This window comes from Rhinolophus ferrumequinum, chromosome 20, assembly GCF_004115265.2.
Source record: "Rhinolophus ferrumequinum isolate MPI-CBG mRhiFer1 chromosome 20, mRhiFer1_v1.p, whole genome shotgun sequence".
Lineage (NCBI taxonomy): Eukaryota > Metazoa > Chordata > Mammalia > Chiroptera > Rhinolophidae > Rhinolophus > Rhinolophus ferrumequinum.
In genome coordinates, this window is record NC_046303.1 from 30,023,438 (window position 1) to 30,049,319 (window position 25,882).

At 34.5% G+C, this 25,882-nt stretch overlaps 1 protein-coding gene across 2 annotated transcripts in view; it reads right to left on the reverse strand.

Annotated features, from left to right (window-relative positions):
• The window catches only part of SDHAF3 (succinate dehydrogenase complex assembly factor 3), a 53,268-nt gene extending 27,680 nt beyond the window's left edge, over positions 1 to 25,588 (reverse strand). The window contains exon 1 of one of the 2 annotated variants that reach the window (XM_033088943.1): positions 25,284 to 25,585. In XM_033088943.1, the coding sequence (XP_032944834.1) occupies positions 25,284 to 25,457 (174 nt within the window). In that variant the 5' untranslated portion in view covers positions 25,458 to 25,585. Of the gene's footprint in view, positions 1 to 25,283 lie in introns of both variants that reach the window. The other variant, XM_033088944.1, reaches the window with a different exon arrangement.
• Between the last annotated feature and the right edge of the window lie 294 nt (positions 25,589 to 25,882).

Here is a 25,882-nt window from a genome sequence, read left to right on the forward strand (position 1 = left end):
TAGAGTAGAACACTCAAAATAAGTATTTGACTCTACTTCCCTTACAGCTAGTTAGTCTACCAGGCAGGTATGCTCTGCTCTTTGCTTCAGCCAAACACACAAAGCCACCATTCAGCCGTCTCAGCAGGAAACAGGAAATTATAAGTTAAAGTGAAAATACGTAAGGGAAACAGAGTAAATAGGGATAAACACAGCATACAGAGAGTTTGATCCTACCAGAGTGGTTTGTCATTAACATGGTAAGAATCTATAACTATTTGTTTGGTAATACTTTTTTATTTTGCAACAAACTCTTTTGCCACCAGCAAACTACAAAAAAAAAAAAAAAAAGATGCATCTTGAATGAAAATAAGTTCAGTACACCTGAAAATAATATAATATTGAATATCAACTATAATAAAAAGTAATAAATACCTGAAACTAATAAAAATAAAAATGGTCAATAAAATTTCAAAATGAAAAAAAGGAAAAATTAAGTACAGAATTGCCTTTTTTTAAAAAATTTGATAATGAACATGAAATAACATGGACACAATTGCAGTATCAATGACCACATGAATAGCAGAAGATACAAATTCACTAATTAAGCAGCAGCATTTACTTTAACAGTTGTTTTGAATTAAGTTAAGAAGACTGTACATGAAGACAACATATAGATAGCTACAGATACTATGTTTATACATTACACTGAGAAGCATTTTTCTGTTAGATCAAATCACTGTCTAAACTGATTATCTAAACTAATTTTATTCTACTCCAGATTATCTTATGCACACATAAAAAGCAAAAGTTGTTAAACTGTTAGCAAAAGAACAACTCTGCAAAAAGTTAAATGATATTAGCTTTATATCAGTGATCCTGGATGCTTCAAATAGAAAACCAGTTAAATTAAATCAAATAATAGCTTGATCTCTTTATCCAATTCATGGAATCAAAGTAAAACTACAAGAAATTTCCTCTCCTAAAGGTGAAATATCTGGCATTATTGTGAGTGCTACAGTAAATCCTTTTTTTTAAAAAAAGTTTAGCATTAAAGATAAAATTTTTACAGTGATAATATGAATATATCGTAAATTTTGGTGGAGCAGAATGCCAAAATAAGAAACAAAGTTATTAAATTTAGAGATCCTTAGAGAAGGAATGTACTTAGAATTGGTTATGGTGCATACATAATTTATTACTGTGCTCAAACTGTGATATTTTATCAATTAAAACAGAATCTACTATTAAAATTGACACTTTAAAAAAAATCTATAGTATACACAGTATGAGTAATCTACAAAATTTTTATAAATATCTGACACGTAATGAAACACTTCAGCATGGTGGCCGGATAAACTTTCTTCGTGCCACCTATCATTGAACTTTCTGTAAATGACTCCCTTAAATTTTGGTTCCATTTTTCTAAATCAGTCGGAATTCTTAACGAAAGTATGAGACAAAGAGACAAAAAGTTTAAGCTTTTATCTAATTTATTTCACTTAGCACAATAATCTCAAGATCCATCCATGTTGTCACAAATGGCAGGATTTCATCTTTTCTTATGGCTGAGTAATATTCCATTGTATATACCATGTTTCCCCGAAAATAAGACCTAGCCAGACAATCTTATACACTATAAGACCGGGTCTTATATTAATTTTTGCTCCAAAAGATGCATTAGAGCTGATTGTCCAGCTAGGTCTTATTTTCCAGGAAACATGGTATGTACCACATCTTCTTTGTCCAATCAACTATGGAAGGATAAATCAGACAGAAAAAGTCGAGAACCATATGATTTCACTCACATGTGGGATATAAAACTGACAGCAACAAAATGAACAAGACAAAAACTCATACACACAGACAACAGTTTAGTGGTTATCAGAGGAGAGGGTGGTAGAAGAAGGTAAACATATGGCGAAGGAAGGAGAATTGACTATGGGTGGTGAACCCACAATGCAATATATAGATGATGTATTATAGAACTGTACACTTGAAACCTACATAATTTACTAACCAAGGTCACCCCAACAAACTTAATAAAAACTTTTTAAAAAAGAAAAAATAGCATTAAAAAGCGTAAGCTTTTAAGTCTTTTAACGAATGGCATTGTTTTAAAACAGCTTGTAAACAGAAAGACTGAAATTACAGCTAATAAAACAAGAAACAGTAAATTAAATTTTAGAAACACAAATGGTACACAAGATTTAATTCTGAAATTCTATCAGTGTATATCTATCTCGATTTCTGGGAACAATCTCTTGAAGGAGCTCCTATATATAATTAGATGTATTTACTTTCATACCAAAATGGATGAAAATTGAAAAGTCCTATGATGTCGGAACATCTGATTTTGGCAAAATAGTCAAAATAATCATAAATAAAGACAATTTTTCTGACAAATTTGTCTTGTAAAAATATTTGGCAAAAAAAAAAAAGCTATTCTAAATAAAGACCAAAAGATAGTACCTGTTAAAATATTTGGACTTTAATATTTATACATTTCAATACAAAAAAATATTGATTTGAGAATAGAGTTCTCCATTGAAGAGAATTTGCCCTGAGCTCCTTTAATTTCTAAATACCTATAGAAAGATGGTTTTCTCAAGTAAAGAAGTCAGCAATTCAAAACTATTAATCATAAAACGTAACGTTGGGAAAAATTACAGGCAATTTTAGGAAAAAAATTTAAATAACAAAACCATATTGTAAAAACTAAATTGTTCAGAACAAACGTAATAGCATTACAGACAGAAACAGCTAAAAAGAAAGTACGTAAGTACATCCCAAGAGTAATTATTCTGTTTTTATTTCTATAACGTTCATATAATCATTTAAAGGGTTTTTGGATTTTTTTTGCCTTAAAGTAACACATATATGTAATTTTTATATTTTGAAAACTTATTTCTGAGGACAGTTTTCATAAAGAATTATTTTATAGCTCTATCATAGAAAATCAAACTTATAAGTCAGTAAATATATATTTTGGATATATATGTGTACTCATACATGTGTTGTATTTTAATGCTACTTTTACTCTCAAGGTCCCAGTTTTGACAACAAATTATACAATCAAACTAATAATATGTAAGAAAAAATCTGCATATTGAAAAAGGCCAGAATATCACCAGCTAAAAGTGAAAAATACCATGTTATCAGAAGGAGGTTTGGCTTTGGGAGGTGAACACACAAGTGCAATATACAAGTGATATATTATAAAACTACATACATGAAACCTATATAATCTTATTAACCAGTGTCACTCCAATAAATTCAATAATTTTTTTAAAAGCTTTAAAAATATATCATCTTATTCTTTAAACCAGATAATCTAACATCTAGTGTTCCAAAAAAAACAAAACAAACAAAAAAAAACCCTAGGCCTATTTAAGTTTTCAAATTTCTAAATCTTCAGGTCATCATTCATAAAATGTAATACTTTCACAGTCTACTGTATCTATGTAAAAGTTGCACATTCCTTAAAATTATGAAAAGTATATTGTTTCAATAAGAACCACAAACATTAATTCAAACACAATAATGTATTTGGTAGCTACCTAACTTCCAAGATTGTGAATTCTGGAAAACAAAAATTACATCTGGTGAATTTATTTTACCACTATGAATTATCATTGTCTAGGACAGTATTTGAAACATGGTAAGCATTTAATACTTACAGAATGAATGAATTTCTTAAATTAAGACAGGAAAAATTTCAGAGAGGACCTGACAGTGATAGAGAAAGAAGGCAAGAAACCAGTAAAGAGATCATGAAATGACCATTCAAAATTCTAAGCACATTAATACAAAAGAATGTATGTTGAATCGATTACTTAATTTCTAAAATAAAATCAAATGGAAGTCCACACATCTATTGGGTTTCATACATTTATCTGTGAATAGTAAGTAACTGGATTCAATTTCCCTTAAACTGACTTATTAAGAAAAAATACATTTACCAAAACAATTATTGAAAACACAATTCAGGGGAAATCCATGAAACCTTCAAAAATGGGTTAAAATTGTATACAAAAAATAGAAAAAGATTTAATTCCATTTTAAAATTAATACAAACATTTAAAATATTTAAAATGGCAACAACATATCTATATCAGACAATACAAACGTGAAAATTACTAGTTGAAAATATGAAAAGACGTCTTTTCATGACATTCGTCTTTCCACCTACAAGGATCTTCTGCCATCGTGTGGAAATTTTTGAAATTACACTTACACAAAAATTCCTGTATCTGACAAGAATATTCGTTTCTCAATATTAGGAAAGATGAATCCAATCATAAACAGGGTAAATATTCTTAGAAGAATTTAGTGAAAATGATCATGCACAGTTTGTCCTAGCTTCTCTCTTCTTCCTGAGAGAAAATGGTGTTCGTTGTAGCTTAAGGAAACTGCACGACACTCAATTTCTTTGTTTCCAAGACTCTGCAGTTACAGCTATACTAAGTCTCTCCCGTTCATGATCTTAAATTCCTTAAAAACTCTCTCCTTATCTCTCCCCCATTTAGACACTTAAAAGAGACTTTATTAAATAGGTAAAGCAGCAAAAATATTAAGCTACTTTAACTTGTCCTGAATAATTAGGAACCACAAATGCCTGCTATAAGTTTTATAAAGACCAAAAGTTTAATAATAGCTACATAGCAAAATAATAATTTTAAAATGAACCAGCTACTCATTCATTCATTCACTCATTCATATACCTATTAACTTGACAGTATATCTAGATAAAAACATGAATTAAAATGCTTGGAATCAAAAATCCAAGCTTTCAGTATTGGATTTAGTATTTAGTATCAAAAAGCTTTTAGTATTTAGTATCAAAAAGCTTTTAGTATTTAGTATCAAAAAGCTTTTAATTAAATTTAATACTAAATACCCATGTTTATGAACTACAATTTAAGAATTCCCATGATTAGGATAAAGGATTTTGCTTAAGCTATTAATCTTTATAAAGACTACAATTCACACATTTGATTGGTTAACTTTTTATCCAGCTGTGGACATGAGCATGTTTGGTCTTCATCTGAAAAATAATCATACGTTTTTCTTTTAGAAAAAACACAAAAAGATTTACTAAGCATCTATTATGAACAAAATACTGTCCTAGGATCTTTAAAGTAGACAAAGATGGGTAAATAGTTTTTGTCCTCAAGGAACTTACCATCTACTAGTATCAAAAAAGGATGTACACAAATAACAGTAAGACAATGTAGAAAGCATTAAGTACAGAAATAAAAACACAAAAACTAATGTTTTAGGAAATAGAAGACATAGAGTTCTGCTTTTTACTGAAGAATTAATCAACAAAGATTTGATAGCAAAGAATTAGATCTGTTTAGAAAGACATTTTAGGATTTGGCCATACAGAAAAAAACAGGAAAACATTTAGGCCAAATAAAGAGTAAGAGCCAAAACAACGTAAGGCCACATTCAGAGAACATGATTGGAACATAGAATACGTGACAGAGAATATTGAGATGTAAGGTAGAAAAAATATATTCAAGTCAGATTTTGCACAATTTTGAACTCCAGTTTTAAAGACAGGTCAATGGGAAAACAATGATGGTTTTTGACACGGGCAATAATACAATCAAAGTTGTGTTCTATAAGATGGCAGTTAAGAGAGACTAAAGGCATTATTTATGAAATTACTACAAACATCCGAAGGTAATGACAATAAGAATGGAGACCATAAGCCAAAGTTCTGATATGGCAAAGGGAAACAGAATCAACAGGATCTGGCAACTATTTGGATATGGAAGTAAAGAATAATCAAATTACAAAATTTGTTTTCAGCACCCTCAAAGCTCTTTCCTAGAAATCTTGCTTCCTTCCTATCAATCTCCTTCCTACACCACACTAGAGTTAGATAGCTAACATTTATTGAGAATTTCCTATGTGCAAGGCAATTATTATGCATGTATTATCTTATTTAATCCTTAACCTTAGAGATAAGTACTGGTGGTATTCATTCCCATTTTAGTGATGAGGAAACTGAGGCTTGGAGTGGTTAATCAAATTACGTGAGGTCACACAGTAAGTGGCTAGATGCTAATCAATGTCAGAGAATCATTCAAGTGCTAACTGATAAGAGTTTAAAATGGAATCTCTCATAGGGATAATTATCATTTTAAAAAGAAACTCAAAAAAATCCTCAAAAGGAATGGCAAATGACAGGGTAGATACATTAGGTAGAGAACTGCCTAATCATAAACTCAATGGCTAGGGACAGAGAAGTTTTCCTCCTGTACTCCCACTACTCATCATTTGCCTCACTGCCAAAAGACCACCATTCTCAACTACTCTTCTTTAGGGCACAATGAGTCTCATTCTATCTTATACAGACTTGTAGCCAATTTATGAACTCCTTAATGAATTGGCCATGTGTTAATCTCTGTATGCCCTGAAAAACAGTAGGCACTGAATGAATGACTAAGCAAACTCCAATGGGCTGCTTCTGTCTAGTCCTCCCTGGACAGTGCGACCAGCATCCTCACATAGGTCAAGGATTGCATTTGGAATATTATCTCCATGTCCCATCTTGAACTTGTTGCTGAAACCTCTGCTCCTGATTCTTTACTTCCTTTCCAACTTTTGACCTTAATAATGTTCTCTGGATTATTCCTGACATTTAACTTGTGAAAGCCATACACAAACAAATGGCTGGCCTTATTTATATTAGAAGAGATGTTTCTCCTAGATTCCAGTACATTTCCAACGGTTCCATAACCCTCAGTTATCTTCCTCAATTATCAAGGAAAGACTTTCGTTTCCATGGAATCTAATAGTACCCATGTTAAATCCTAAGGGGATTCTCCTCTGACTATCCAGTAGGCTATGCAGAGGGTCTGAGAGATGGGGCGAATTCCCCAATGTTGTCAGCTTTAATTCGTTTTCCAGAGAAACAATATAACAAACAGTTTTAGCTCCCAGATAGCCCTGCAGAAAAAGTCTATTTAACCACAGTGCAGTTAAAATATACAATGGCAATTATATCATATTTTTTCATTATAAATCTACCATATGTACGCTATATTGTGGACTAAATAGCTGTTTATGATTAATTCTAGTTAACAACATTTCAACATCCAAACTAAAAGGAGGATGAATTATTATTAGCATCTTCCCAGTATTAAACAGCTTAATAAACTGCTGGGTATCATCAAAGTACAGCAAGAAGAAAGCTAACAAACATAATTAAAGACAACATATACATGTACTTCTAAAACTACAGACTAAGATAAAGCACAATTTTTAAAGAAAGACAAACCATTAAGATTTGTTTTATGGGATTCCAGTTATTTTTTTAAGAAAGAAAAGATAAAATTACTAAATAACTTTTTAAACTTTGTATAACTTCACACTAGCCCTGTTACTATTTAAGAAAATATAGTTTAAAAATATACTGTAGCTCAATCTTAACATATGAACTCTTGCCACCCCTTACTTTAGGGTGTAGAACATATTTTGATAGCATTTAGTTGAAAAGAATAGAACTAAAATAATCTGGCATGTCTCACCTATCAAAAGTGCCAAATCTGAATTTGTTCTTCACATCAAACAGAAATTAAATTTTCTTCTTTTCAGATACATGCATCGACATTTCTAGATAAATCCTATTTAAAACAAATTTGATGTTTGAAAATGTAGGTTCACCCAAAGAAACAAATTATGGGCTGATTATTCACTTTATAAAATGATTCACTAATGAATTCCTTTAAATAGTAAGTTTGCCAGTATATTTGAAATACAATTTTTTTTTCCAGAGTACCTTAGCAGTGCCACTTTATTTCTGACTTTTGCATTTTAAAGCATCCAAACAGACGGTTCGGTAACTTTCAAATAAAATTTTCTGGTAAACATTAAAAAAATAAGAAACTTTTTTTTAATTAAAGTTTATTGGGGTGACAATTGTTAGTAAAGTTACATAGATTTCAGGTGTACAATTCTGTAATACATTATCTATATCTCACATTGTGTGTTCACCACGCAGAGTCAGTTCTCTTTCCAGCACCATATATTAGACCCCATTGACCCTCTTCTAGAGTCTCCCCTCCCCCCAACCCTCTGGTAACCCCTAAACTATTGTCTGTGTCTATTAGTGTTTGTTCCTTCATTTGTTTGTCTTGTTCTTTTGTTGTTTTCAGCTTTATATACCACATATCAGTGAAATCATATGGTTCTCTACTTTTTCTGTCGGACTTATTTTGCTTAGCATCATAATCTCAAGATCTATCCATGTTGTCACAAATGGTACTATTTCTTACTGCCGAATAGTATTCCATCGTGTATATATACCACAACTTTTTTATCCACTCATCTACTGAAGGACGTTTTGGTTGTTTCCATGTCTTGGTCAATAAAGCTAAAATGAACATTGGAGCAAACATGTCTTTACGGATAAATGTTTTCAGATTTTTTGGGTAGATATCCAGGAGAGGAACTGCTAAGTCATATGGTAATTCTATTCTTAATTTTTTGAGGAACCTCCACACTGCCTTCCATAGCAGCTTTACCAATCTGCATTCCTACCAACAGCGTATGAGGGTTCCTTTTTCTCCACAGCCTCTCCAACACTTGTAACTATTTGTCTTGTTGATGATAGCCATTCTAACTGGGGTGAGGTGATATCTCATTGTGGTTTTTATTTGCATTTCTCTGATGATTAGTGATGTTGGGCATTTTTTGGCAAATATGTCTATTTGCCATTTGTATGTCCTCTTTGGAGAAATCCTCTTCAGGTCCTCTGCCCATTTTTCAGTAGGGTTGTTTGGTTTTTTGTTGTTGAGTTGTATGAGTTCCTTGTATATTTTGGATACGAGCCCCTTATCAAAGGTGCTGTTTGCAAAAATCTTCTCCCATTCAGTTGGTTGACTCTTTATTTTGTGGATGGTTTCTCTTGCTGTGCAGAAGCTTTTGAGTTTGATATAGTTCCATTCACTTATTTTAGCTTTTACTTCCCTTGCCTTTGGAGTCAAATTCATAAAATGCTCTTTGAACCCAAAGTCCGTAAGTTTAGTACCTGTTTTCTTCTATGCAGTTTATTGTTTCAGGTCTTATGCTTGTCTTTGATCCATTTTGAATTAATTTTGGTACATGGTGACAGCTAGCACTCCAGTTTCATTCTTTTGCACATGGCTTTCCAATTCTGGCAGCACCATTTACTGAAGATGCTGTCTTTTCTCCATTGTATGTTTTTTGTTTCTTTGTCAAAAATTATCTGTCCATATTTATGTGGGTTTATTTCTGGGTTCTCAATTCTATTCCATTCGTCTGCGTGTCTGTTTTTCTGCCAATACCATGCTGTTTTGATTATTGTAGCCCTGTAGTATAAGCTAAAGTCAGGGAGTGTGATACCTCCAACATTGTTCTTTTTTCTTAAGATTGCTTTGGCTATTTGGGGTTCCATACAAATCTGATGATTTTTTTGTTCTATTTCTTTAAAAAATGCCTTTGGGATTTTGATGGGGATTGCATTAAATCTTTATATTGCTTTGGGTAATACGACCATTTTAACTATGTTGATTCTTTCAATCCATGAGCACGGAATGTCTTTCCGTTTCTTTGTCTTCTTCAATTTCTTTTTAAAATGTCTTACAGTTTTCAGTATAAAGGTCTTTCACATCCTTGGTTAAGTTTATTCCTAGGTATTTTATTCTTTTTGTTGCAATTACAAAAGGAATTGTTTTTTAAATTTCTTTTTCTGAGATTTCATTGTTAGTATATAGGAATGCAATGGACTTTTGCATGCTGATTTTGTAGCGGACAACTTTACTGTATTCATTTATTATTTTGAATAGCTTTTTGGTGGAGTCTTTAGGGTTTTCTATATTATAGCATCATGTCATCTGCAAAGAGTGACAATTTAACTTCTTCATTCCCAACGTGGATGCCTTTTCTTTCTCTTGCCTGATTGCTCTGACGAGTATTTCCAACACTATGTTGAAAAGCAGAGGTGATAGGGGACAGCCCTGTCATGTTCCTGAACGTAGAGCAAAGGGCTTCAGTTTTTCACTGTTAATTATGATATTAGCTGACGGTTTCTCATACATGGCCTTTATTATGTTGAGGTATTTTTCTTCTATACCTATTTTATTCAGTGTTTTAACCATAAATGGATGTTGTACCTTGTCAAACGCTTTTTCTGCATCAATTGATATAATCATATGATTTTTGTCCTTTATTTTGTTTATGTGATGTATCACACTGATGGATTTGCGTATGTTGAACCATCCTTGTGCCCCTGGGATGAACCCCACTTAGTCATGATGAATAATCTTTTTAATGCATTGTTGCATTCAATTTGCTAGAATTTGGTTTAGGATTTTTGCATCTGTATTCATCAGAGATACTGGTCTGTAGTTTTCTTTATTTGTGTTATCCTTACCAGGTTTTGGTATCATGGTAATGTCGGCCTCATAAAATGAGTTAGGGAGGATTGTCTTTTCTTCAATTTTTTGGAAGCCTTTGAGTAGGACAGGTATTAGATCCTCTTTGAAGGTTTGATAGAATTCACTAGTGAATCCATCAGGTCCGGACTTTTCGTTTTGGGAAGGTTTCGGATGACTGATTTCCTTACTATTTAGATTTTCCAGTTTTTCATGATTCAGTCTAGGAAGGCTATATGTTTCTAAGAACTCGTCCATTTCTGCTAGATTATTGAATTTGATGGCATACAGTCTTTCATAGTATTCTTGGATGATCCTTTGTATTTCTGTGTTATCTGTGATAACGTCCCCTCTTTGATATCTGATTTTGTTTATTAGTGTCTTTTCTCTTTTTATCTTAGTGAGTCTAGCCAAGGGTTTGTCGATTTTATTAATCTTTTCAAAGAATCAGCACTGTCATATTAATTTTTTCTATTGTCTTTTTGTTCTCTATTTCATTTAGTTCTGCTCTGATTTTTATTATTTCCTTTCTTCTGCTGACCTTGGGTTCCCTTTGTTCTTCTTTTTCTAGTTCTTTAAGGTGTAACATGAGGTTATTGATCTGGGATTTTTCTTGTTTCTTGAGATAGGCCTGTAATGATATAAATTTCCCTTTTAACACTGCTTTCACTGCATACCAAAAATTTTGGTAGGATGTATTTTCATTCTCATTTGTTTCTATGTATCTTTTGATCTCTCTTATTTCTTCTTTGACCCAGTCATTCTTTAAAAGTATATTGTTTAATCTCCACATATTTGTGGTTTTTCCTGCTTTCTTTTTGCAGTTGATATCCAATTTCAAAGCCTTGTGATCAGAGAATATGCTTGGTATGATTTCAATCTTTGTAAATTTGCTGAGGCTAGTCTTATGTCCCAATATATGGTCTATCCTTGAAAATGTTCCATGTACACTAGGAAAAAATGTATAGTCTGATGTTCTAGGATGAAGTGTTCTATAAATGTCAATTATATCCATTTCATCTAATGTGTCATTTAGGGCTGCTATTTCTTTATTTTCTGTTTGGATGATCTATCCATAGCTGTCAATGATGTATTTAGGTCCCCTACTATAATTGTATTTTGGTCAATTTCTCCCTTTACTTCTGTTAGTAGTTGCTTAATATATTTCGGTGCTCCCTGATTGGGGGCATAAGTATTGATAACTGTTATGTCTTCTTGTTGCATAGTCTCCTTTATCATTATGCAATGTCCATCTTTTTTTTTTTTTAATTTATTGGGGTGACAATTGTTAGTAAAATTACATAGATTTCAGGTGTACAATTCTATATCACATTGTGTGTTCAATACCCAGAGTCAGTTCTCCTTTCATCACCATATATTTGATGAAATGTCCATCTTTGTCTCTTGTTACCTTTTTTATCCTGAAATCTGTTTCATCTGACATCAGTATGACTACACCTGATTTTCTCTGGATACCATTTGCTTGCAGTGTCAATTTCCACCCTTTCACTTTGAGTCTATGTTTGTCCTTGTAGCTGAGATGTGTCTCTTGGAGGTAGCATATGGTTGGGATGGGTTTTTTTGATCCATTCTGCTACTCTGTGCCTTTTTATTGGTGAGTTCAGTCCATTTACATTTAGGGTGATTATTGATATGTGAGGATTTCCTATCATTCTATCTTTGGTTTTCTGGTAAGACTGTGTCGCCATTGTTTCTTTGCCTTTTTGTTGTTGTCTATTATTTCTGTGTGGTGGTATTCTATGATTTTCCCCTCTGTTTCTTCTTTTATTATATTATATATTTCAGTTCTGGATTGTTTTTGAGTGGTTACCATTAAGTTTATGTAAAAGAAGTTTCATATTTAGAGTATTCCATTTTTTTCAGCATGCTTACTTTCTCCATTCCCATATTCCAGTTCAGGCCTTTACTCTCCTCCCTTTTATGTTTTGGTTGTCACAAATTATCCCTATTTATGCTGGCTGAATAGCCTCCTTCAGTATTTTTTGTAGTGTAGGTCATGTGTTAGAAAATTCCCTCAGCTTCCGTATGTCTGGAAAGGTCTTTATTCCTCTTTCGTATCTAAAGGATATCTTTGCTGGATATATTATTCTTGGCTCATAATTTCTTTCTTTCAATAGTTTGTATATTTGATTCCAATCCCTCCAGACTTGTAGAGTTTCTGCTGAAAAATCTGATGGTAATCTAATGGGCATTCCTTTGTAGGTTACTGTCTTCTTTTCCCTGGTTGCCTTGAGGATTCTTTCTTTGTCTTTAATTTTTGACAGCTTCAATACAACGTGCCTTGGAGAAGGCCTGTTGATTTGAGGTATTTGGGTGTTCTATTTCCTTCTTGGATTGAGAATCCAGTTCTCTCCACAAGTTTGGGACGTTCTTGTCAACTATTTGTTTGAATATACTCTCTGTTCCCTTCTCTCTCTTTCTTCTCCTTCTGGTATGCCCATTATTCTTATTGGTCTTTCTGATGGAATCAGAAAGTTCTTATAGAGTTCTTTCATTTCTTGTAAGTCTCAAGTCTCTTTCTTCTTCCATCTGTGTCATTTCCAGATTTCTGTCTTCGATGTCACTGATTCTTTCCTCCTCTGGTCAACTCTACTACCTAAGCTGGCTATTTCATTCTTCACTTCTTTTACTGCGTTCTTAATCTCCAAAAATTCTATTTGGTTCTTTTTTAAAATTTCAATCCCTTTGGTAAAATATTCATTTTGTTCTTTCATTGTGTTTCTGAAATCATTAAACTGTCTGTCTGTTTTTCGCATCTCATTGAGTTTTTTAAGAACTGCAATCTTGAATTCTCTGTCATTTAAGTCACATATTTCCATGTCTTTAAGTTCATTTTCTGGAGACTTTTCATTTTCTTCTTGAGCTTTCTTGTTATCTTGGCTATTCATGGCAATTAATGATTTATTAATGCTCTTCCTAGACATCTACAGGAGTGGGTTCTGCAACAGGTTGATAGAAAGAGGTCTTTATTTTGTTTTTCAGTAGCTATTGGTAGAATGTTTTATTTTCTCTCTGACCACAGCATTTTATTCCCTCTCACACTGTAGTGTTATATTTTCTCTGCACTATTCCAGCTTCTCACACAATGGGAGGATTCCCTGGAAGGCAGGCTTCTCCTCTGTGAACAGTTCACCTGGGTCAGGGCACTGCCTCCATGGGGAATGTGGAGAGCTTTGGAAGTGCCAAAGCTCTTCCTGCACCTGCTTCAGAGCCCGTGTGTTTCAGCAGCACTGTTTATTCCTGCAGGGATCTTCCCAGATAGGTGGGGACAGGGATGGGGTGGGTTGTGAGACGTGGCCCAGAGCAATGGTGACGACCACCACCACAGCCAGTCCTGCTTCCATGGCTCCCTCCCCTTTGCCAGAACTAGTTGGGCTGTGAGTCTATGTCTGTGGACCACAGCTCTCAGAACTGCAAATATTCTGTTCTTTTGATTTGACACCACTACTGTTCCACTTCTAGCACTTCGAAGGTGGTGGTGGGGCAAGCTCTGGAAGGGTAGGGAGGGGGCGGCTAGTTTCAGTGCCTAAGGCTTCTGTTCTCTGCTCGGCAGTGAGGGCTTAAACCACCATTTTCAGCCTTCTTCCCTCAGTCTTTGCTCCGAGGTCTCTGCCGTGAGCATTGGGTTCAGCCGTGTTATATGCTGTCCCCCAGTCCTGTAGGCCATACATGGAGCCCTAGCAGTCCGAGTTCTTCTCTCTCCCACAGCTGCGGTCATTCCAGGATGCAGCGAGCTCGGAGCACTGAGCTAGGTCTGCGTCCTGCGCCTGTGCAGCCTCATCGCCGCACTTCTCCCTTCTTTCTTTCTGGCTCGCGCAATTTGCCCACCTTTAGGTGAATTCAGTAGTGGGCCTCTTAGTCTTGCCTGTCTGCTGCACAGGGAGTCCTTTGTGGAGTTATAGTTGTTCAATTTGTTGTAAATTCCAGGGGAGATTTCAAGAGGCTCACCTCATGCCGCCATTTTTATGACGTCATCAAAATATAAATTTTAAAAAATCAATTTATAAACAACTTTCCAGAAATATACTCAGTATAAAAGTAGTTACAAAACTATCAAGCTTCCAAAGCTTCCATTATTACAATCTTTGTCCCAGTAGCTTGACAAATCTAACAGGTGAAACTAACATAGGCAAACTAAGCAACATAGACAAACTAAAGAGGCCCTCGCTGGGAAACATGAGGCTGTGAATAAGATGCCTTTTGGAGGGGTCAAACGCGTAGTTTAGAGAAGGTGCCCTGCCTGCTGATGTTGCTGTAGTTGTTTTGTACATATGTATATATGTATTCACCAAACCACCTGCTGCCATTCTTAGGTTGCAAGGGGGAAAGTGGTATGAGAAATGTATAAATTTTTTTCTTTATTCTATGGGATCATTTGTAAACAAACTGTAGACCTCTTCATCTTCAGCAAAGTGAAGAGTCACTGCAACAAAGTCCAGAAACCTTTGCTACTTAAACATACAATATGCAATATTCTGCTCTTTTTTGTATGTTTCTAATGATGAAATTTTTTGAAAGAAAATAAACGATTTATGTAGGCATGTATGTAAAATCTATTCAGATAAGGTATAAATATTTTAGTGTTTAAGAGCTTAGAAATCAAAATGCCAAGTTGTTACAGAAATGTTGCAAGTTCTAGTGATTTAGGAGTAGAGAAGGACAAAAAGTTGTAAATAATATCATTCTCCCTTGGGAATTAAGCTAAATAAATCAACACACATAGGAAGTATCCAAATTTTGTCAAGCCCAGAAGACAAATTAGGTATCTTAATCTATTAACACATTAATAATAATACTTTGACAGAAAAAAGGTGCTTAAAATAAAAATAAAGTATTCAGAGGGGACAAACATGCTGATATGTGTTCATCATTGAGGAAAAAGGAGCAGTGAAGCAGTAAGACTCACAATGTTTTCTACTGCAAACTCAGTGGATGCTTTCTACTGGAGACAGTGAGGCCGGATGAAAAATCTCTTATGCCTCCCCACTTCTTGTCATCGTAATTCAATGTTTACCAGGCAACCTTCTAAACACTAATTCAGTTTCCCAGAAAGCTTGATAGTAGTCCACAATCCCTTTCTTACAATTCTGAAGTCGAAGTTTCAAAACAACAAAAGCTCTTTCAGAACTTATCTGGCAGCAAATCCTGACCTAAATGGACATGAGGCTTTTATTTACTCCAGTTAGTATGAACAATGAAATGCTTTACTGCAAAAACATGAATGTACCTGATTACAGGGTACCACCCCAGATTCCAGTGGGATATTTCTTAAAATTCAGTAATATGCCTGATTACTTTTCTAAAATCTAAAAATTTCTGAATTCTGAGACATGGGAAAGAGGGTTGGTTCCCTGGGTCTATAGGTAAATATTCTGACTCTTGGAACAGCCTTGACTCTTCACCAGCCTCCAGTTCCCCCACCCACAGAAATGAGTAAATCCGCATTCTGGTTTATACTTTAATATTATATAAATTTAGTTAGTCTAAATCTGTTGCCAATATCCGATCGTCTCTGGGTACTGGTGAAGTCTAATTCCAGACCTATAAGGTCAGTTATAATCACAATCCTGAGCGGTGCACACTGACCTAGAATCTCTTTCCTAAGCCTGACGGTGTCCAAGCCACCAAGTGAAACTGTTTACCCATCTTCCGTCCTCTCTGACTAACCTGTCAGAAAACAAACCAACAGTTAATCAATCTCCCCCTCCCAATCCTACCTCACTGTCAGCCTTCATGTAACCTCCTACAATACTCAGAAAAAGAAAAGGTTAAAAATTAAAATATAATAGATTTTTTTTAAATATAATAGATTTTTAATAGTTATTAAGTTGCGACTTAATTTTAATCAAATTCAGTTATTGGAGAAGCAATGAATATTTAAGGATGATCGCTAAGAAATTAAACATAAGAAGATTCTTCGTGTTGTTTAAAAAGACTTAATACTGTACTAGGTAGAAGGCCCTGATGATTCTTTTCTAATCTCAGATTAGAGCCCTAAAGATTCTAAACATGTCTTCTAGCGGTTAGGTGAAAAAGCAGTCAAGTTTATTTTCAAGTATACACATTTTGTTTTCAGCAATACTTTATAGTTTTCAATACACAAATTTGTACATTCTTTTCCTGAATTACCCCTACGTAGTTCATATTTTTTAAAATTTAATTTCCAAGTTTTCATGAGTATACAAAAATAGTTAATTTTTTGTAATCGATCAAGTATTGTACAACCTTGCTAAACTGACTTAGTAACTCCAGATTTTTTGGTAGATTCCATCCAATTTTCTACATAGATAATCTTTCTATCATCTGTGAATAAAAATAGTTTTATTTTTTTCTTTCCAGTCAGGATGGCTTTTTTTTGCTTCTCTTATTTCAGTGGCCATTAACAATGCTAAATAGAAGTCTACACGTTTAGACTGTTTTTTATTTCATTTACAAAACTTAGCAAGAAATAATATATATCTGAGATCATTTATTAAAGATGAAGAAGTCTAAGTTTAACCTTCAAAATATAAAGGGCAAAATTAGGAAACATATTGATAAGGTGCTAGTATTTGACTCATTGAATGTGTCTGCCTCAAGCGTTTTGTGTCACAAGCCTTGTAACAAAAATATTGAGTATATCCAACTGCATTTTTAAAAATAATATTGATTGGCTTTCTTATAATTACTAAAGTAATATGTGATCTTTGCAGAGAATCTGGCAAGTCTGAGGTATAAGGAAGAAAATGACAAACATCCTTAATCACATCATCCAAAGATAAAAACTGTTTATTTAATTGTATCAAGAGCAGTTTTCCACATCATTAATTCTTCAGAAACACCATTTCTAATGGCTGCATACTAACCCATCCATTATACGGCCATGCTATAATTTCATTCTTCTTCCATCACTGGACATCTACACTGCTTTAAATTTGTGCAGCACATATATGCAGCACAGCAATTCATACCTTTTGTATATAAATCATAGAATGACCTCTTATTAGAGTTACTTTTGCCCATTCTTTCATTCAAGTTGTTAGTTTTCCCTTTCCAAGCAAAACAAGCTCTTTTAATGCTATCAATCATATATCCTATTAATCCCAAATACACTCTATTTGCCTTTTTATTTTAACTATTTTTAATTCAGAAGTTATTCATTTTATTTAATTGTAACTGTTACAAAGACAAATAAAAGGTACTATGTATATTTGTGTTACCCACTTTATTACTGTAGCAACACATAATCCTAAAATTAACAGAAAAGATTAAAGAGAAAAATCAGTGGTGCCTATAGAAAGTGTACAGTGGGTTAAGCCATTTGATACAGTTTTAATTCATCTCCTAATGAAATCGTATGTTGGAGGTAAAAGAGAGCTTTTTGGTCCATCCCTAATTGCAAGGGTAAAATATTATTTCCCCTACTGAGACAACTGACGCCCAACAAAACCTTCCAATTTTTTTTTTCTTTTTTGAAAATTTATTTACTTATTTTTTCAATTACTTTAACAGTCAGTATTATTGTAGATTAGTTTCAGGTGTATAGCATAGTGATTATACATTTATATAACTTATGCAGGGATCCCCCCGATTAGTCTAGTACCCACCTGGCACTATACATAGTTATTACAATATTATTGACTATATTAAAACCTTCCAAAATTTACATAGAGAACATATATGTGCCTGACTAGTACAACATTTAATGGTTATATTGCAGCAACTTCCATTCTCATTTCCTTACTAAAAAAAAATCTTTGAGAGAGAAATGTGGCAATTAGCATCTTGGGTTAATAAACAAAAATAAATGATACTTAAACAATACTTAAACATTTGTTTATTATGTGAGAGATATAGAACATAACAATTTGATTAAGAAGTTTTATACCAAAAAAAAAATGGAGAATCAAATATACAAATAAATTGTAGCAAGCAAACAAGCAAAATTCAAAGAAAAAATCCATAATCATTTTACACTACAAAAGCTTAATTGTTTTGGAAACACTAATTTCCAAAATCTTAACTAGACTTTCATGAGGTAACAGCATAAGATTTTTGTCCGATCTAGTTGTGTGATACAAAACAAGTCATGTTATTTCTGTAGGCCTTAGTTTCTTCATCTTTAAAATGAAAGAACTGCAGATTTCCATTTTAAGATGTCAGACTGGAGAAATCACAGGAGCTTATTTCTACTCCCTTCCAAAAACCCCACTGACCTGATAATAAAGAATTTTTTAAAAGAGTAATCTATAATGACTTAGAGAACAAGAATGGAGCCATTAACAGCCAAGAGATTGCAACAAATTTCTCAAGATGGCAAAAGGAGTATAACAAATAAAACAGTGCACATAGAGGAAGTTGCAGCTTAGTATACAAAACAAAGAATATAGCTGAAGATAAAGCCAAACTGCCAGAGACAACTGAACACAAACACCAGGTAGGTAAGGAAATCAGGAATAAGAAACAAATCCAAGGAAGATTCATTGAAAATCTGTAACCCTAAAAGTAATTTCCCAATTAACAAGCCTACCTATATGCAGAGTTCTCAGTTTCTTACTGCTTTACTTGTAAATATGGACAGATAACCAAAATTCGCAAGATATTTGAAACATGAAAGAGACCAAAATAAAATTTAAAATATCCCCAGAAGAATAGATAAGGAATAGACAAAAATATATTGCTCTTTATTATAAGCCCTCTAATTAATTTTTATTACTATAAATACTAATTAATTTTTTAACCATATGCATATATGACGTTGATTTTTTTTTTAAAGTTTAAGTACATTAACTGAAAAAAATAAGAGTTTACTAAGCAATTTGAAGCTCCCTTTCAGTCAATTCTAATATTCCCTATGTAAAACTTCAGACATTTGTTTTATTAAGCAATCATAAAATATATTTATTTCATAAAATAGTAAGTAAAAGTAACATTATGCATATATAATCTTTATTTTCTTAAATTGTGTGCAAAAACTTCACAATTTTAAGACTGCATGTTACATATACATACACACACCAATATACACATCCCTACACACACGTACAAATGTGTTTTAGTTACTGGCACATTCATGTTATCATGCTATTACCATTATTTTAAATCTATAAATTCAAATAAATTTTAAATCATTTAAATAAAAGGAACATTCCTCTATGTTCCAGCAACATAGTATAAAGTCAATAACATTATATATGCAATATTGATCAAATTACGATTTTTTAAAAAAAACACCTTTAGTTACTTTATAACATAAGCATTGTTATAGCTCATGACACCAATAAAAGTTAAATGTTCCTAAATAAAACCAGTACCTTAAAAACTTCACTGAAAATCCAAATGCTTCAGAAATTAAAAAATAAAACAAAACATTTTATGTTCCAAAGATACACCGTTTCATATCCTTTCCTTTATCCCTTTTCAAGCGTTAGTTAAGGACCACAATATTGCTAAAAAAAATTTAAAAGGTAAAGTTTAACGTAGAAAACATACATGTGTGAAACATCACCATTTAATAAACCATTACCATTCAATAAACCATCACAAAAACACTACATTGATTAACATGCAGAATAAACAGTACAACTGAGAGGTCCTCAAATGACTCCCTCATACTTGGTAGATATACATCTACTGAACAGAGAGGTAATTCATTCCTTTTCTTCTGCAAGCTAAAATACAAACTACAAATCAGGATGTTCGAAAGCAACAAAATGAGGCCCCTAATTTAGATAAGGAGGCATACAATTATAAAAACTGCAAAATACTCATCCAACCCAAATTATACTAAGTTAAAAAAAATTTTAAATATAGGTGACATGAAACTTAATCATACATTATTTATTTGATAATCCACTTCAAAGTCATAAATAAGAAAAAGATGTTCCATGAAAATTACAAATGGATGGTTACATGAAATCTGAAGCACTACCTCCTCTCTGAAACAAATACAACAAAATAAAACAAAAAAGCAAATGCTATAGTATCTAAACTATCACAAACCTAAAGAATATAATCATGAGGAAAAAAAGTATGTTCCTTTGCAGATGTAGTTAGGAACAACTAAATAAAAAGAAGAAAGAAACAGGACTTCTCCGGCACTATACTTACTACCTTTATTCTCTTAACTCCTAAATGTTAGTGGTCTATCTTTGACCACCTTCCCCCATTTTATACCCAACCAGGTCTCTTTCATCCATACCTTTTGACCACCAATTATAGATAATAATTCCAAATCTCTGTCACCAGCCAGCCACAATCTGTCTCCTGAGTATCAGACCAATATATATCTCAGAACATCTCCAGTTGACTGTCCCACCAGAATTTATAATATAAAATATACCACACTGAATTAATTCCCTACTCGCTCCTCCTACCAATAACCTGTTCTGGTTATTGGTATGTTCTGTTATTGGTATGTTCTAAAACCTAAGAGTTTATGCATTCAACTTCCTCTCCATCACTAATCCTTTATCAATCACCATCTCAAGTCCAGTTCTACCTTACAAGGGCTATCACCTAAATCTGTAATCTCCATTCTTAATACCTCTGTCTTGGTTTAAGCACATATATTATATTTGGGAATAGTACATCTCTCCTAATAGATTTCCTTACCTTCAATCTGGCTCACTCTTTAATCATTCCTTTATATTGCTGCTAAAGCGATCTTTCTGAATTTGAATCATTTCCACTCCTGCTTAAAACTTTTCAATGATTCAAAATAAAAATCTATAATTCTTAGAATAGCCTATCTCTTGCCACCTCTTTAGCTTTATGTTTTCCTAATCTCCCATATAAGATACTAAACTCCAAATGCATCACTGCATATCCTGGAATGTTTCGGTTTCTTACCTCAATGCCTCTGCATATGTTATTCCCTCTTTCTACAAAGTCTTTTTCTTGACACTTGCAAGTAACTTTGATTTGCACAGACATTATATGTGGCCTTCAACTTCCTCCATTCCCTCCTTATTCCCATAGCATTTAGCAGGCACCCTTTCATACTATAATTGTCTATTATACGCCACTATACTTTGGACACTGTAAGTAAAATATGGTTCCCTTTTGTGTCCCACAATGCCTAGTACTTTGCCTGGCAATAAGTGATCAGTAACTATTTATAGAATGTGTAAGCCTTTTTGTTTTTTCCAGAAACAGAACTTCCATTACAAACATCTTCCAAAAGACACAAAGCAAAGCAGCTACTTAAGAAAAACAACAGAAACCAGTTAAGAAAGCAACAGACATAAACAAACAGGACAGAAAATGGAAAATTAAATATAGAGTCTCTTCAAAGCGGCTCCTGACAGCTCACTGTTTTTCACTGTCTCACATTCTATCACAACTATGTTTTACTTCCTATTTAATCTCCAACGCTTATTCTGATTTCCCAGAAAATAAGTGGTAAGAAGTTCTTCTCTCCACAACTGGGTAGGCACAGAGAGAAAAACGGAAAGCATTACCTAAATCAGGTATACCTCAAAACAGCATAGTTAACACTTTGAAAATGCCATAAAAGAGCCCGATCTACCCAGCCCCAACTCCACTTCTAATCGTTGCCTTCTAAAAAACTTGAGAGTAAGGTTATAATGGATATTTTACCAACCAGTTATCAAACATCCTCCCTAACAGATTCCCAAAATCTCTTCCTGAACTTACATTATTTTCTCTTCTGGTAAGGAATTACATAAATTCACTATTTATTCTGTAAGTATGCATTTACATTTTTATCCTTAAGACAAAATGAAATACTTTCCTCCTACCTTCCCCCAACGGTCCTTGAACAAAAACTTCCCCAGCTGAATTCCTTCTAATATTTGCCGCAGTTTTCCATGATCACAAATGAAGGGAATACAAAACTCTCCTCCTACCTAATACTGGGGCTTCTAATATTCCTGATCCTTCCCCTTTCTTTTCTCCATTGGTACCCATACCCAACTTTGCCTTTTCAAGTAAAGCAAAGTCAGAATCCATTCAAGTTCGTAAGTAATTTTAGAAGTATGTGAGAGAATCCCAGAGACCAAACTCCACATACATAGCACAGTAAGTCTACAATTGTGTCACTCTCAAGTAATATGACATAAACATAAGCAGCAAGCTTCTGTAATAATCAGATAATGTGCACCAAGTCTGTAACCATCATTAATCAAAACAATAGAAATCCATGCCATAACTAGCAGCATCAAGTATAACAACCATAAATTAGATGTTTTAAAGAACACAAAGCAGGGGGAAAAGACTTAGAAAGTTGAAAGATATCACTCTCCTACATCACTGCCTTAGCCAAGTTTTTCTCGCCTCCGAGTCAGAATCTTCTCTAACCCTCATCCTTGGGATCTCTTGGTAGAATTCAACCTATCCCTTCTACGGTAACTCCCTGGCTCAGACTGAGCTGCCTCGCAATTCAAGAATTATTATTTTATCCAAATAGTTAGATCACTAGGTTTAAACTTACCTTTGCCCAGCTGCCAACTCATTAACTACAGGGCCCTAGCCTCATGGAATATACTTTTTTTCATTCAAAAAAAAAGAGTAAAAATGCTAGGTCAATAATAGGGAAGAAGGGACATTTCACCACAGAAACATTTCCAACTAATAAATTCAGAAGGAATGAGGGAAACAGAAGATCACCATTGGAACACTATGGCAAGATCCATCAATGAATGCTAAAATACATTGGCAAAGTTTAAGGAGAAACGGGACATTTGTATAGCCCCAGAGTATTTCCACCAGATATGTATTAATTTCAAAAGGGAAAATAGTAACTTTATAGTGGAGAAACCTGGCAGATATCACCTTAACCAAGTCATCACAATTAACATCACCAGTAATAAGTCAATTGATTCATATGCCCTCTGGTACGATGTGTTGAGAAGGCCATATGAACCTTGTGGTATTCTTTCCAATACACACAACATCAATCTAATCAAGATAACACATCAAACAAACCTAAACTGAGAGGCAATCTATGAAATAACTGACCAATACTTCTCAAAAAAGTGTCAAGGACATGAAAGGAAAAATTGAGGAACTGTCATAGACTAGAGAAAATTAAGGAAACAGGATGAAATGCAACATGGGATCCAGGACTGGATCCTAGGACAGAGTAAGAACATTAGTGGAAATACGAGCAAAATGTAAATAAAGCCTGTAGTTAATAATACCGTAGCAATGTTACTTTCCTAGTTTTGATAATTGCACCATAGTTATGTAAAATGTTAACATAAGAGGAAGCTGTGTGTAGGATGTACAGGAACTCTGCACTGTCTTTGTAACTTATAAGTGAAAAATTTTTCAAAAAAAAACCCTGAATTGCTGACACCAAGCCTCCTGGGTCAATCAACATATTGTATTTACTAATTTTTTTTTTTATGCCTCTCTCTCTCCTCCAGTCTATTATCAATTTATTCTGAGTTCCTATTCTTTCCCTAAAAAGTTTCCAAGTTCTTATACTTTAAGACCTCTCAAAGTGCCATTTCTTCCCGACACAGGGCTAAACTCTCCTTCCTCTCCTGCCACAAACTGACCTGCCTTAAAAGATGTCACTTAACAAATACCTTAATATCTTATAGTTTCATTGCAATTAACAATTTACTAAGTGCTTTTAAATAAATTTATATACAAAAATTTAGCGATGCATACCGTAAATATTATTTTACAGATTAGAAAATAAGACTAGGAAAAATTAAGTGATTTGATAATTAATAAATGTCAGAACCTGAATTTTAATCCAGTTCTTCTGACTGCAAGACCAAGTTACCATATTAAAAAATACCAGTATGTGTTTAAAAACATTCAACTTCCCTGGCTCCAGGCAGGCTAATTACATCTAACACATGTGATTATTTAGGTAAATTCTAAATTTCACCAATGTCCTAAATGTCCCTCTTGCAAGTTTCAATGACTCTACAATCAAGAATTCTGGGATTCAGTGTAAAGGTTTTGTGTTCACTCTAACCATAAACTCTATGATTTTTTTCTTTTTAAAGAGACTTCAGTCATCTCCTTTTCAGCCATCAATCTTTTAGACTGAAGAATCACTTACCTCTGTTCTTATACCAATACAGCTTCCTGTTTTCAAATATCTGAGCTGTTGCTCGAATCTCCAAATCATTTCTTGATATTTGCAAATCAGAACTAGAGGCAACCCTTCAGTGGCCCCCAACCTCACGAAAAACTCTGAATCTCTTTTTCCTTAACTCAAAGGGAGGTGGGGGTAGTCAAAGGGCTAATCCCTATTACATGTGTCTATTTAAAGATTTACCGCAATGATGCAGCGCAATGCAACAAAGCAACATAACTTGAGACTCAGGAGAAACCAACGTTCACCTGACTGAACTCTGACCAGCATTTTTCTCTTTCGCAATCATAACTGATTTCTGTATCAGCCAACTGAGAACATTATTAAGATGTAACCAAATTCACTGAGATTTTTAAAAACAGTAATTATGGAAACAAACCTCTAAGTCTGAAAACTAAGTAATGAGAAAACTATTCATAGATGCTTGCTACCTGCAAGGCACTAGAGGGGACAAAAAGCTGCTAAGTGGTTAAGTTCTTTGAGCCTCTGACGGTGATTTATTCAATTTTGTGACCTCCCATCCTCACCCCTCCAGCGCCTAGAATGGGCAAGAGCTCAAACTGTTGAACTGAAACTGCAGACGTTGATGTAACGCGATCTGCTCCAGGAGGAACCCGTGGGAGAAATAGGGTGTAACTTTGCTAACTATCGTTTCAACAGCTTTGCGCTGTTTTAACTCAAACAGAACAGGCTGCTGCTGCATTTGACCCCGCGTGGGGCACGGGGAAACCAGTCGGTCTCACTGGGACAAAGCGGGACACCTCTGAGGGACCCCAAAAGTCTAGGGCGAAGTAAAGGGGGCAGTCACTTGCCTCCCATTCCTGCAAGAAACGCTGGGCCTCAGCAGAACCAACCGTCTTATGCTTCCTAAATTCGTCCTTCACGTACTGATCGCCAAGGGCTTTGAGGTCTGGGGGCAGAACGCGGTGCAGCAGCAAGATGCGCCGATACAAGGCCCGGACACGAGAGACGTGCGCGGCCGGCATAGCGCCGCGCGTGGACCACAGGCCGCGCCTGTGCAAAGGGACGGCGCGTGCCCGCTCCACTTAGATGCCGGGTATTAATAAACTGGAACACGAGCGGAAGAGGGCGCGCGACCTTCATCCGCTTCGGTCCGCTCTAAAATCAGGACCTTCCGGAAACAGGCGCTGCAGCGGCGGCGGAAAACCGGCACTTCACCGCCTGGGAGGGGCGTGGCTTTCGTGGGGTCGCGCCTGCACCGCCACTGCGCTAGGGCTGCGTCCCGGTCAGAGAGGGCTCCCGACATCTTGCGGGGGCCAGGTGTCACCCCTGAATCACACCCTGTTATCTTGTACATTAATCTTCTCCGCCTCCTTCCCTCCTAATAAAGGCCTGAGGAAGTCTTCGTCAAAATCAGCCTCCTCCAGGAAGCCTTCCATGGTTAGCTCGA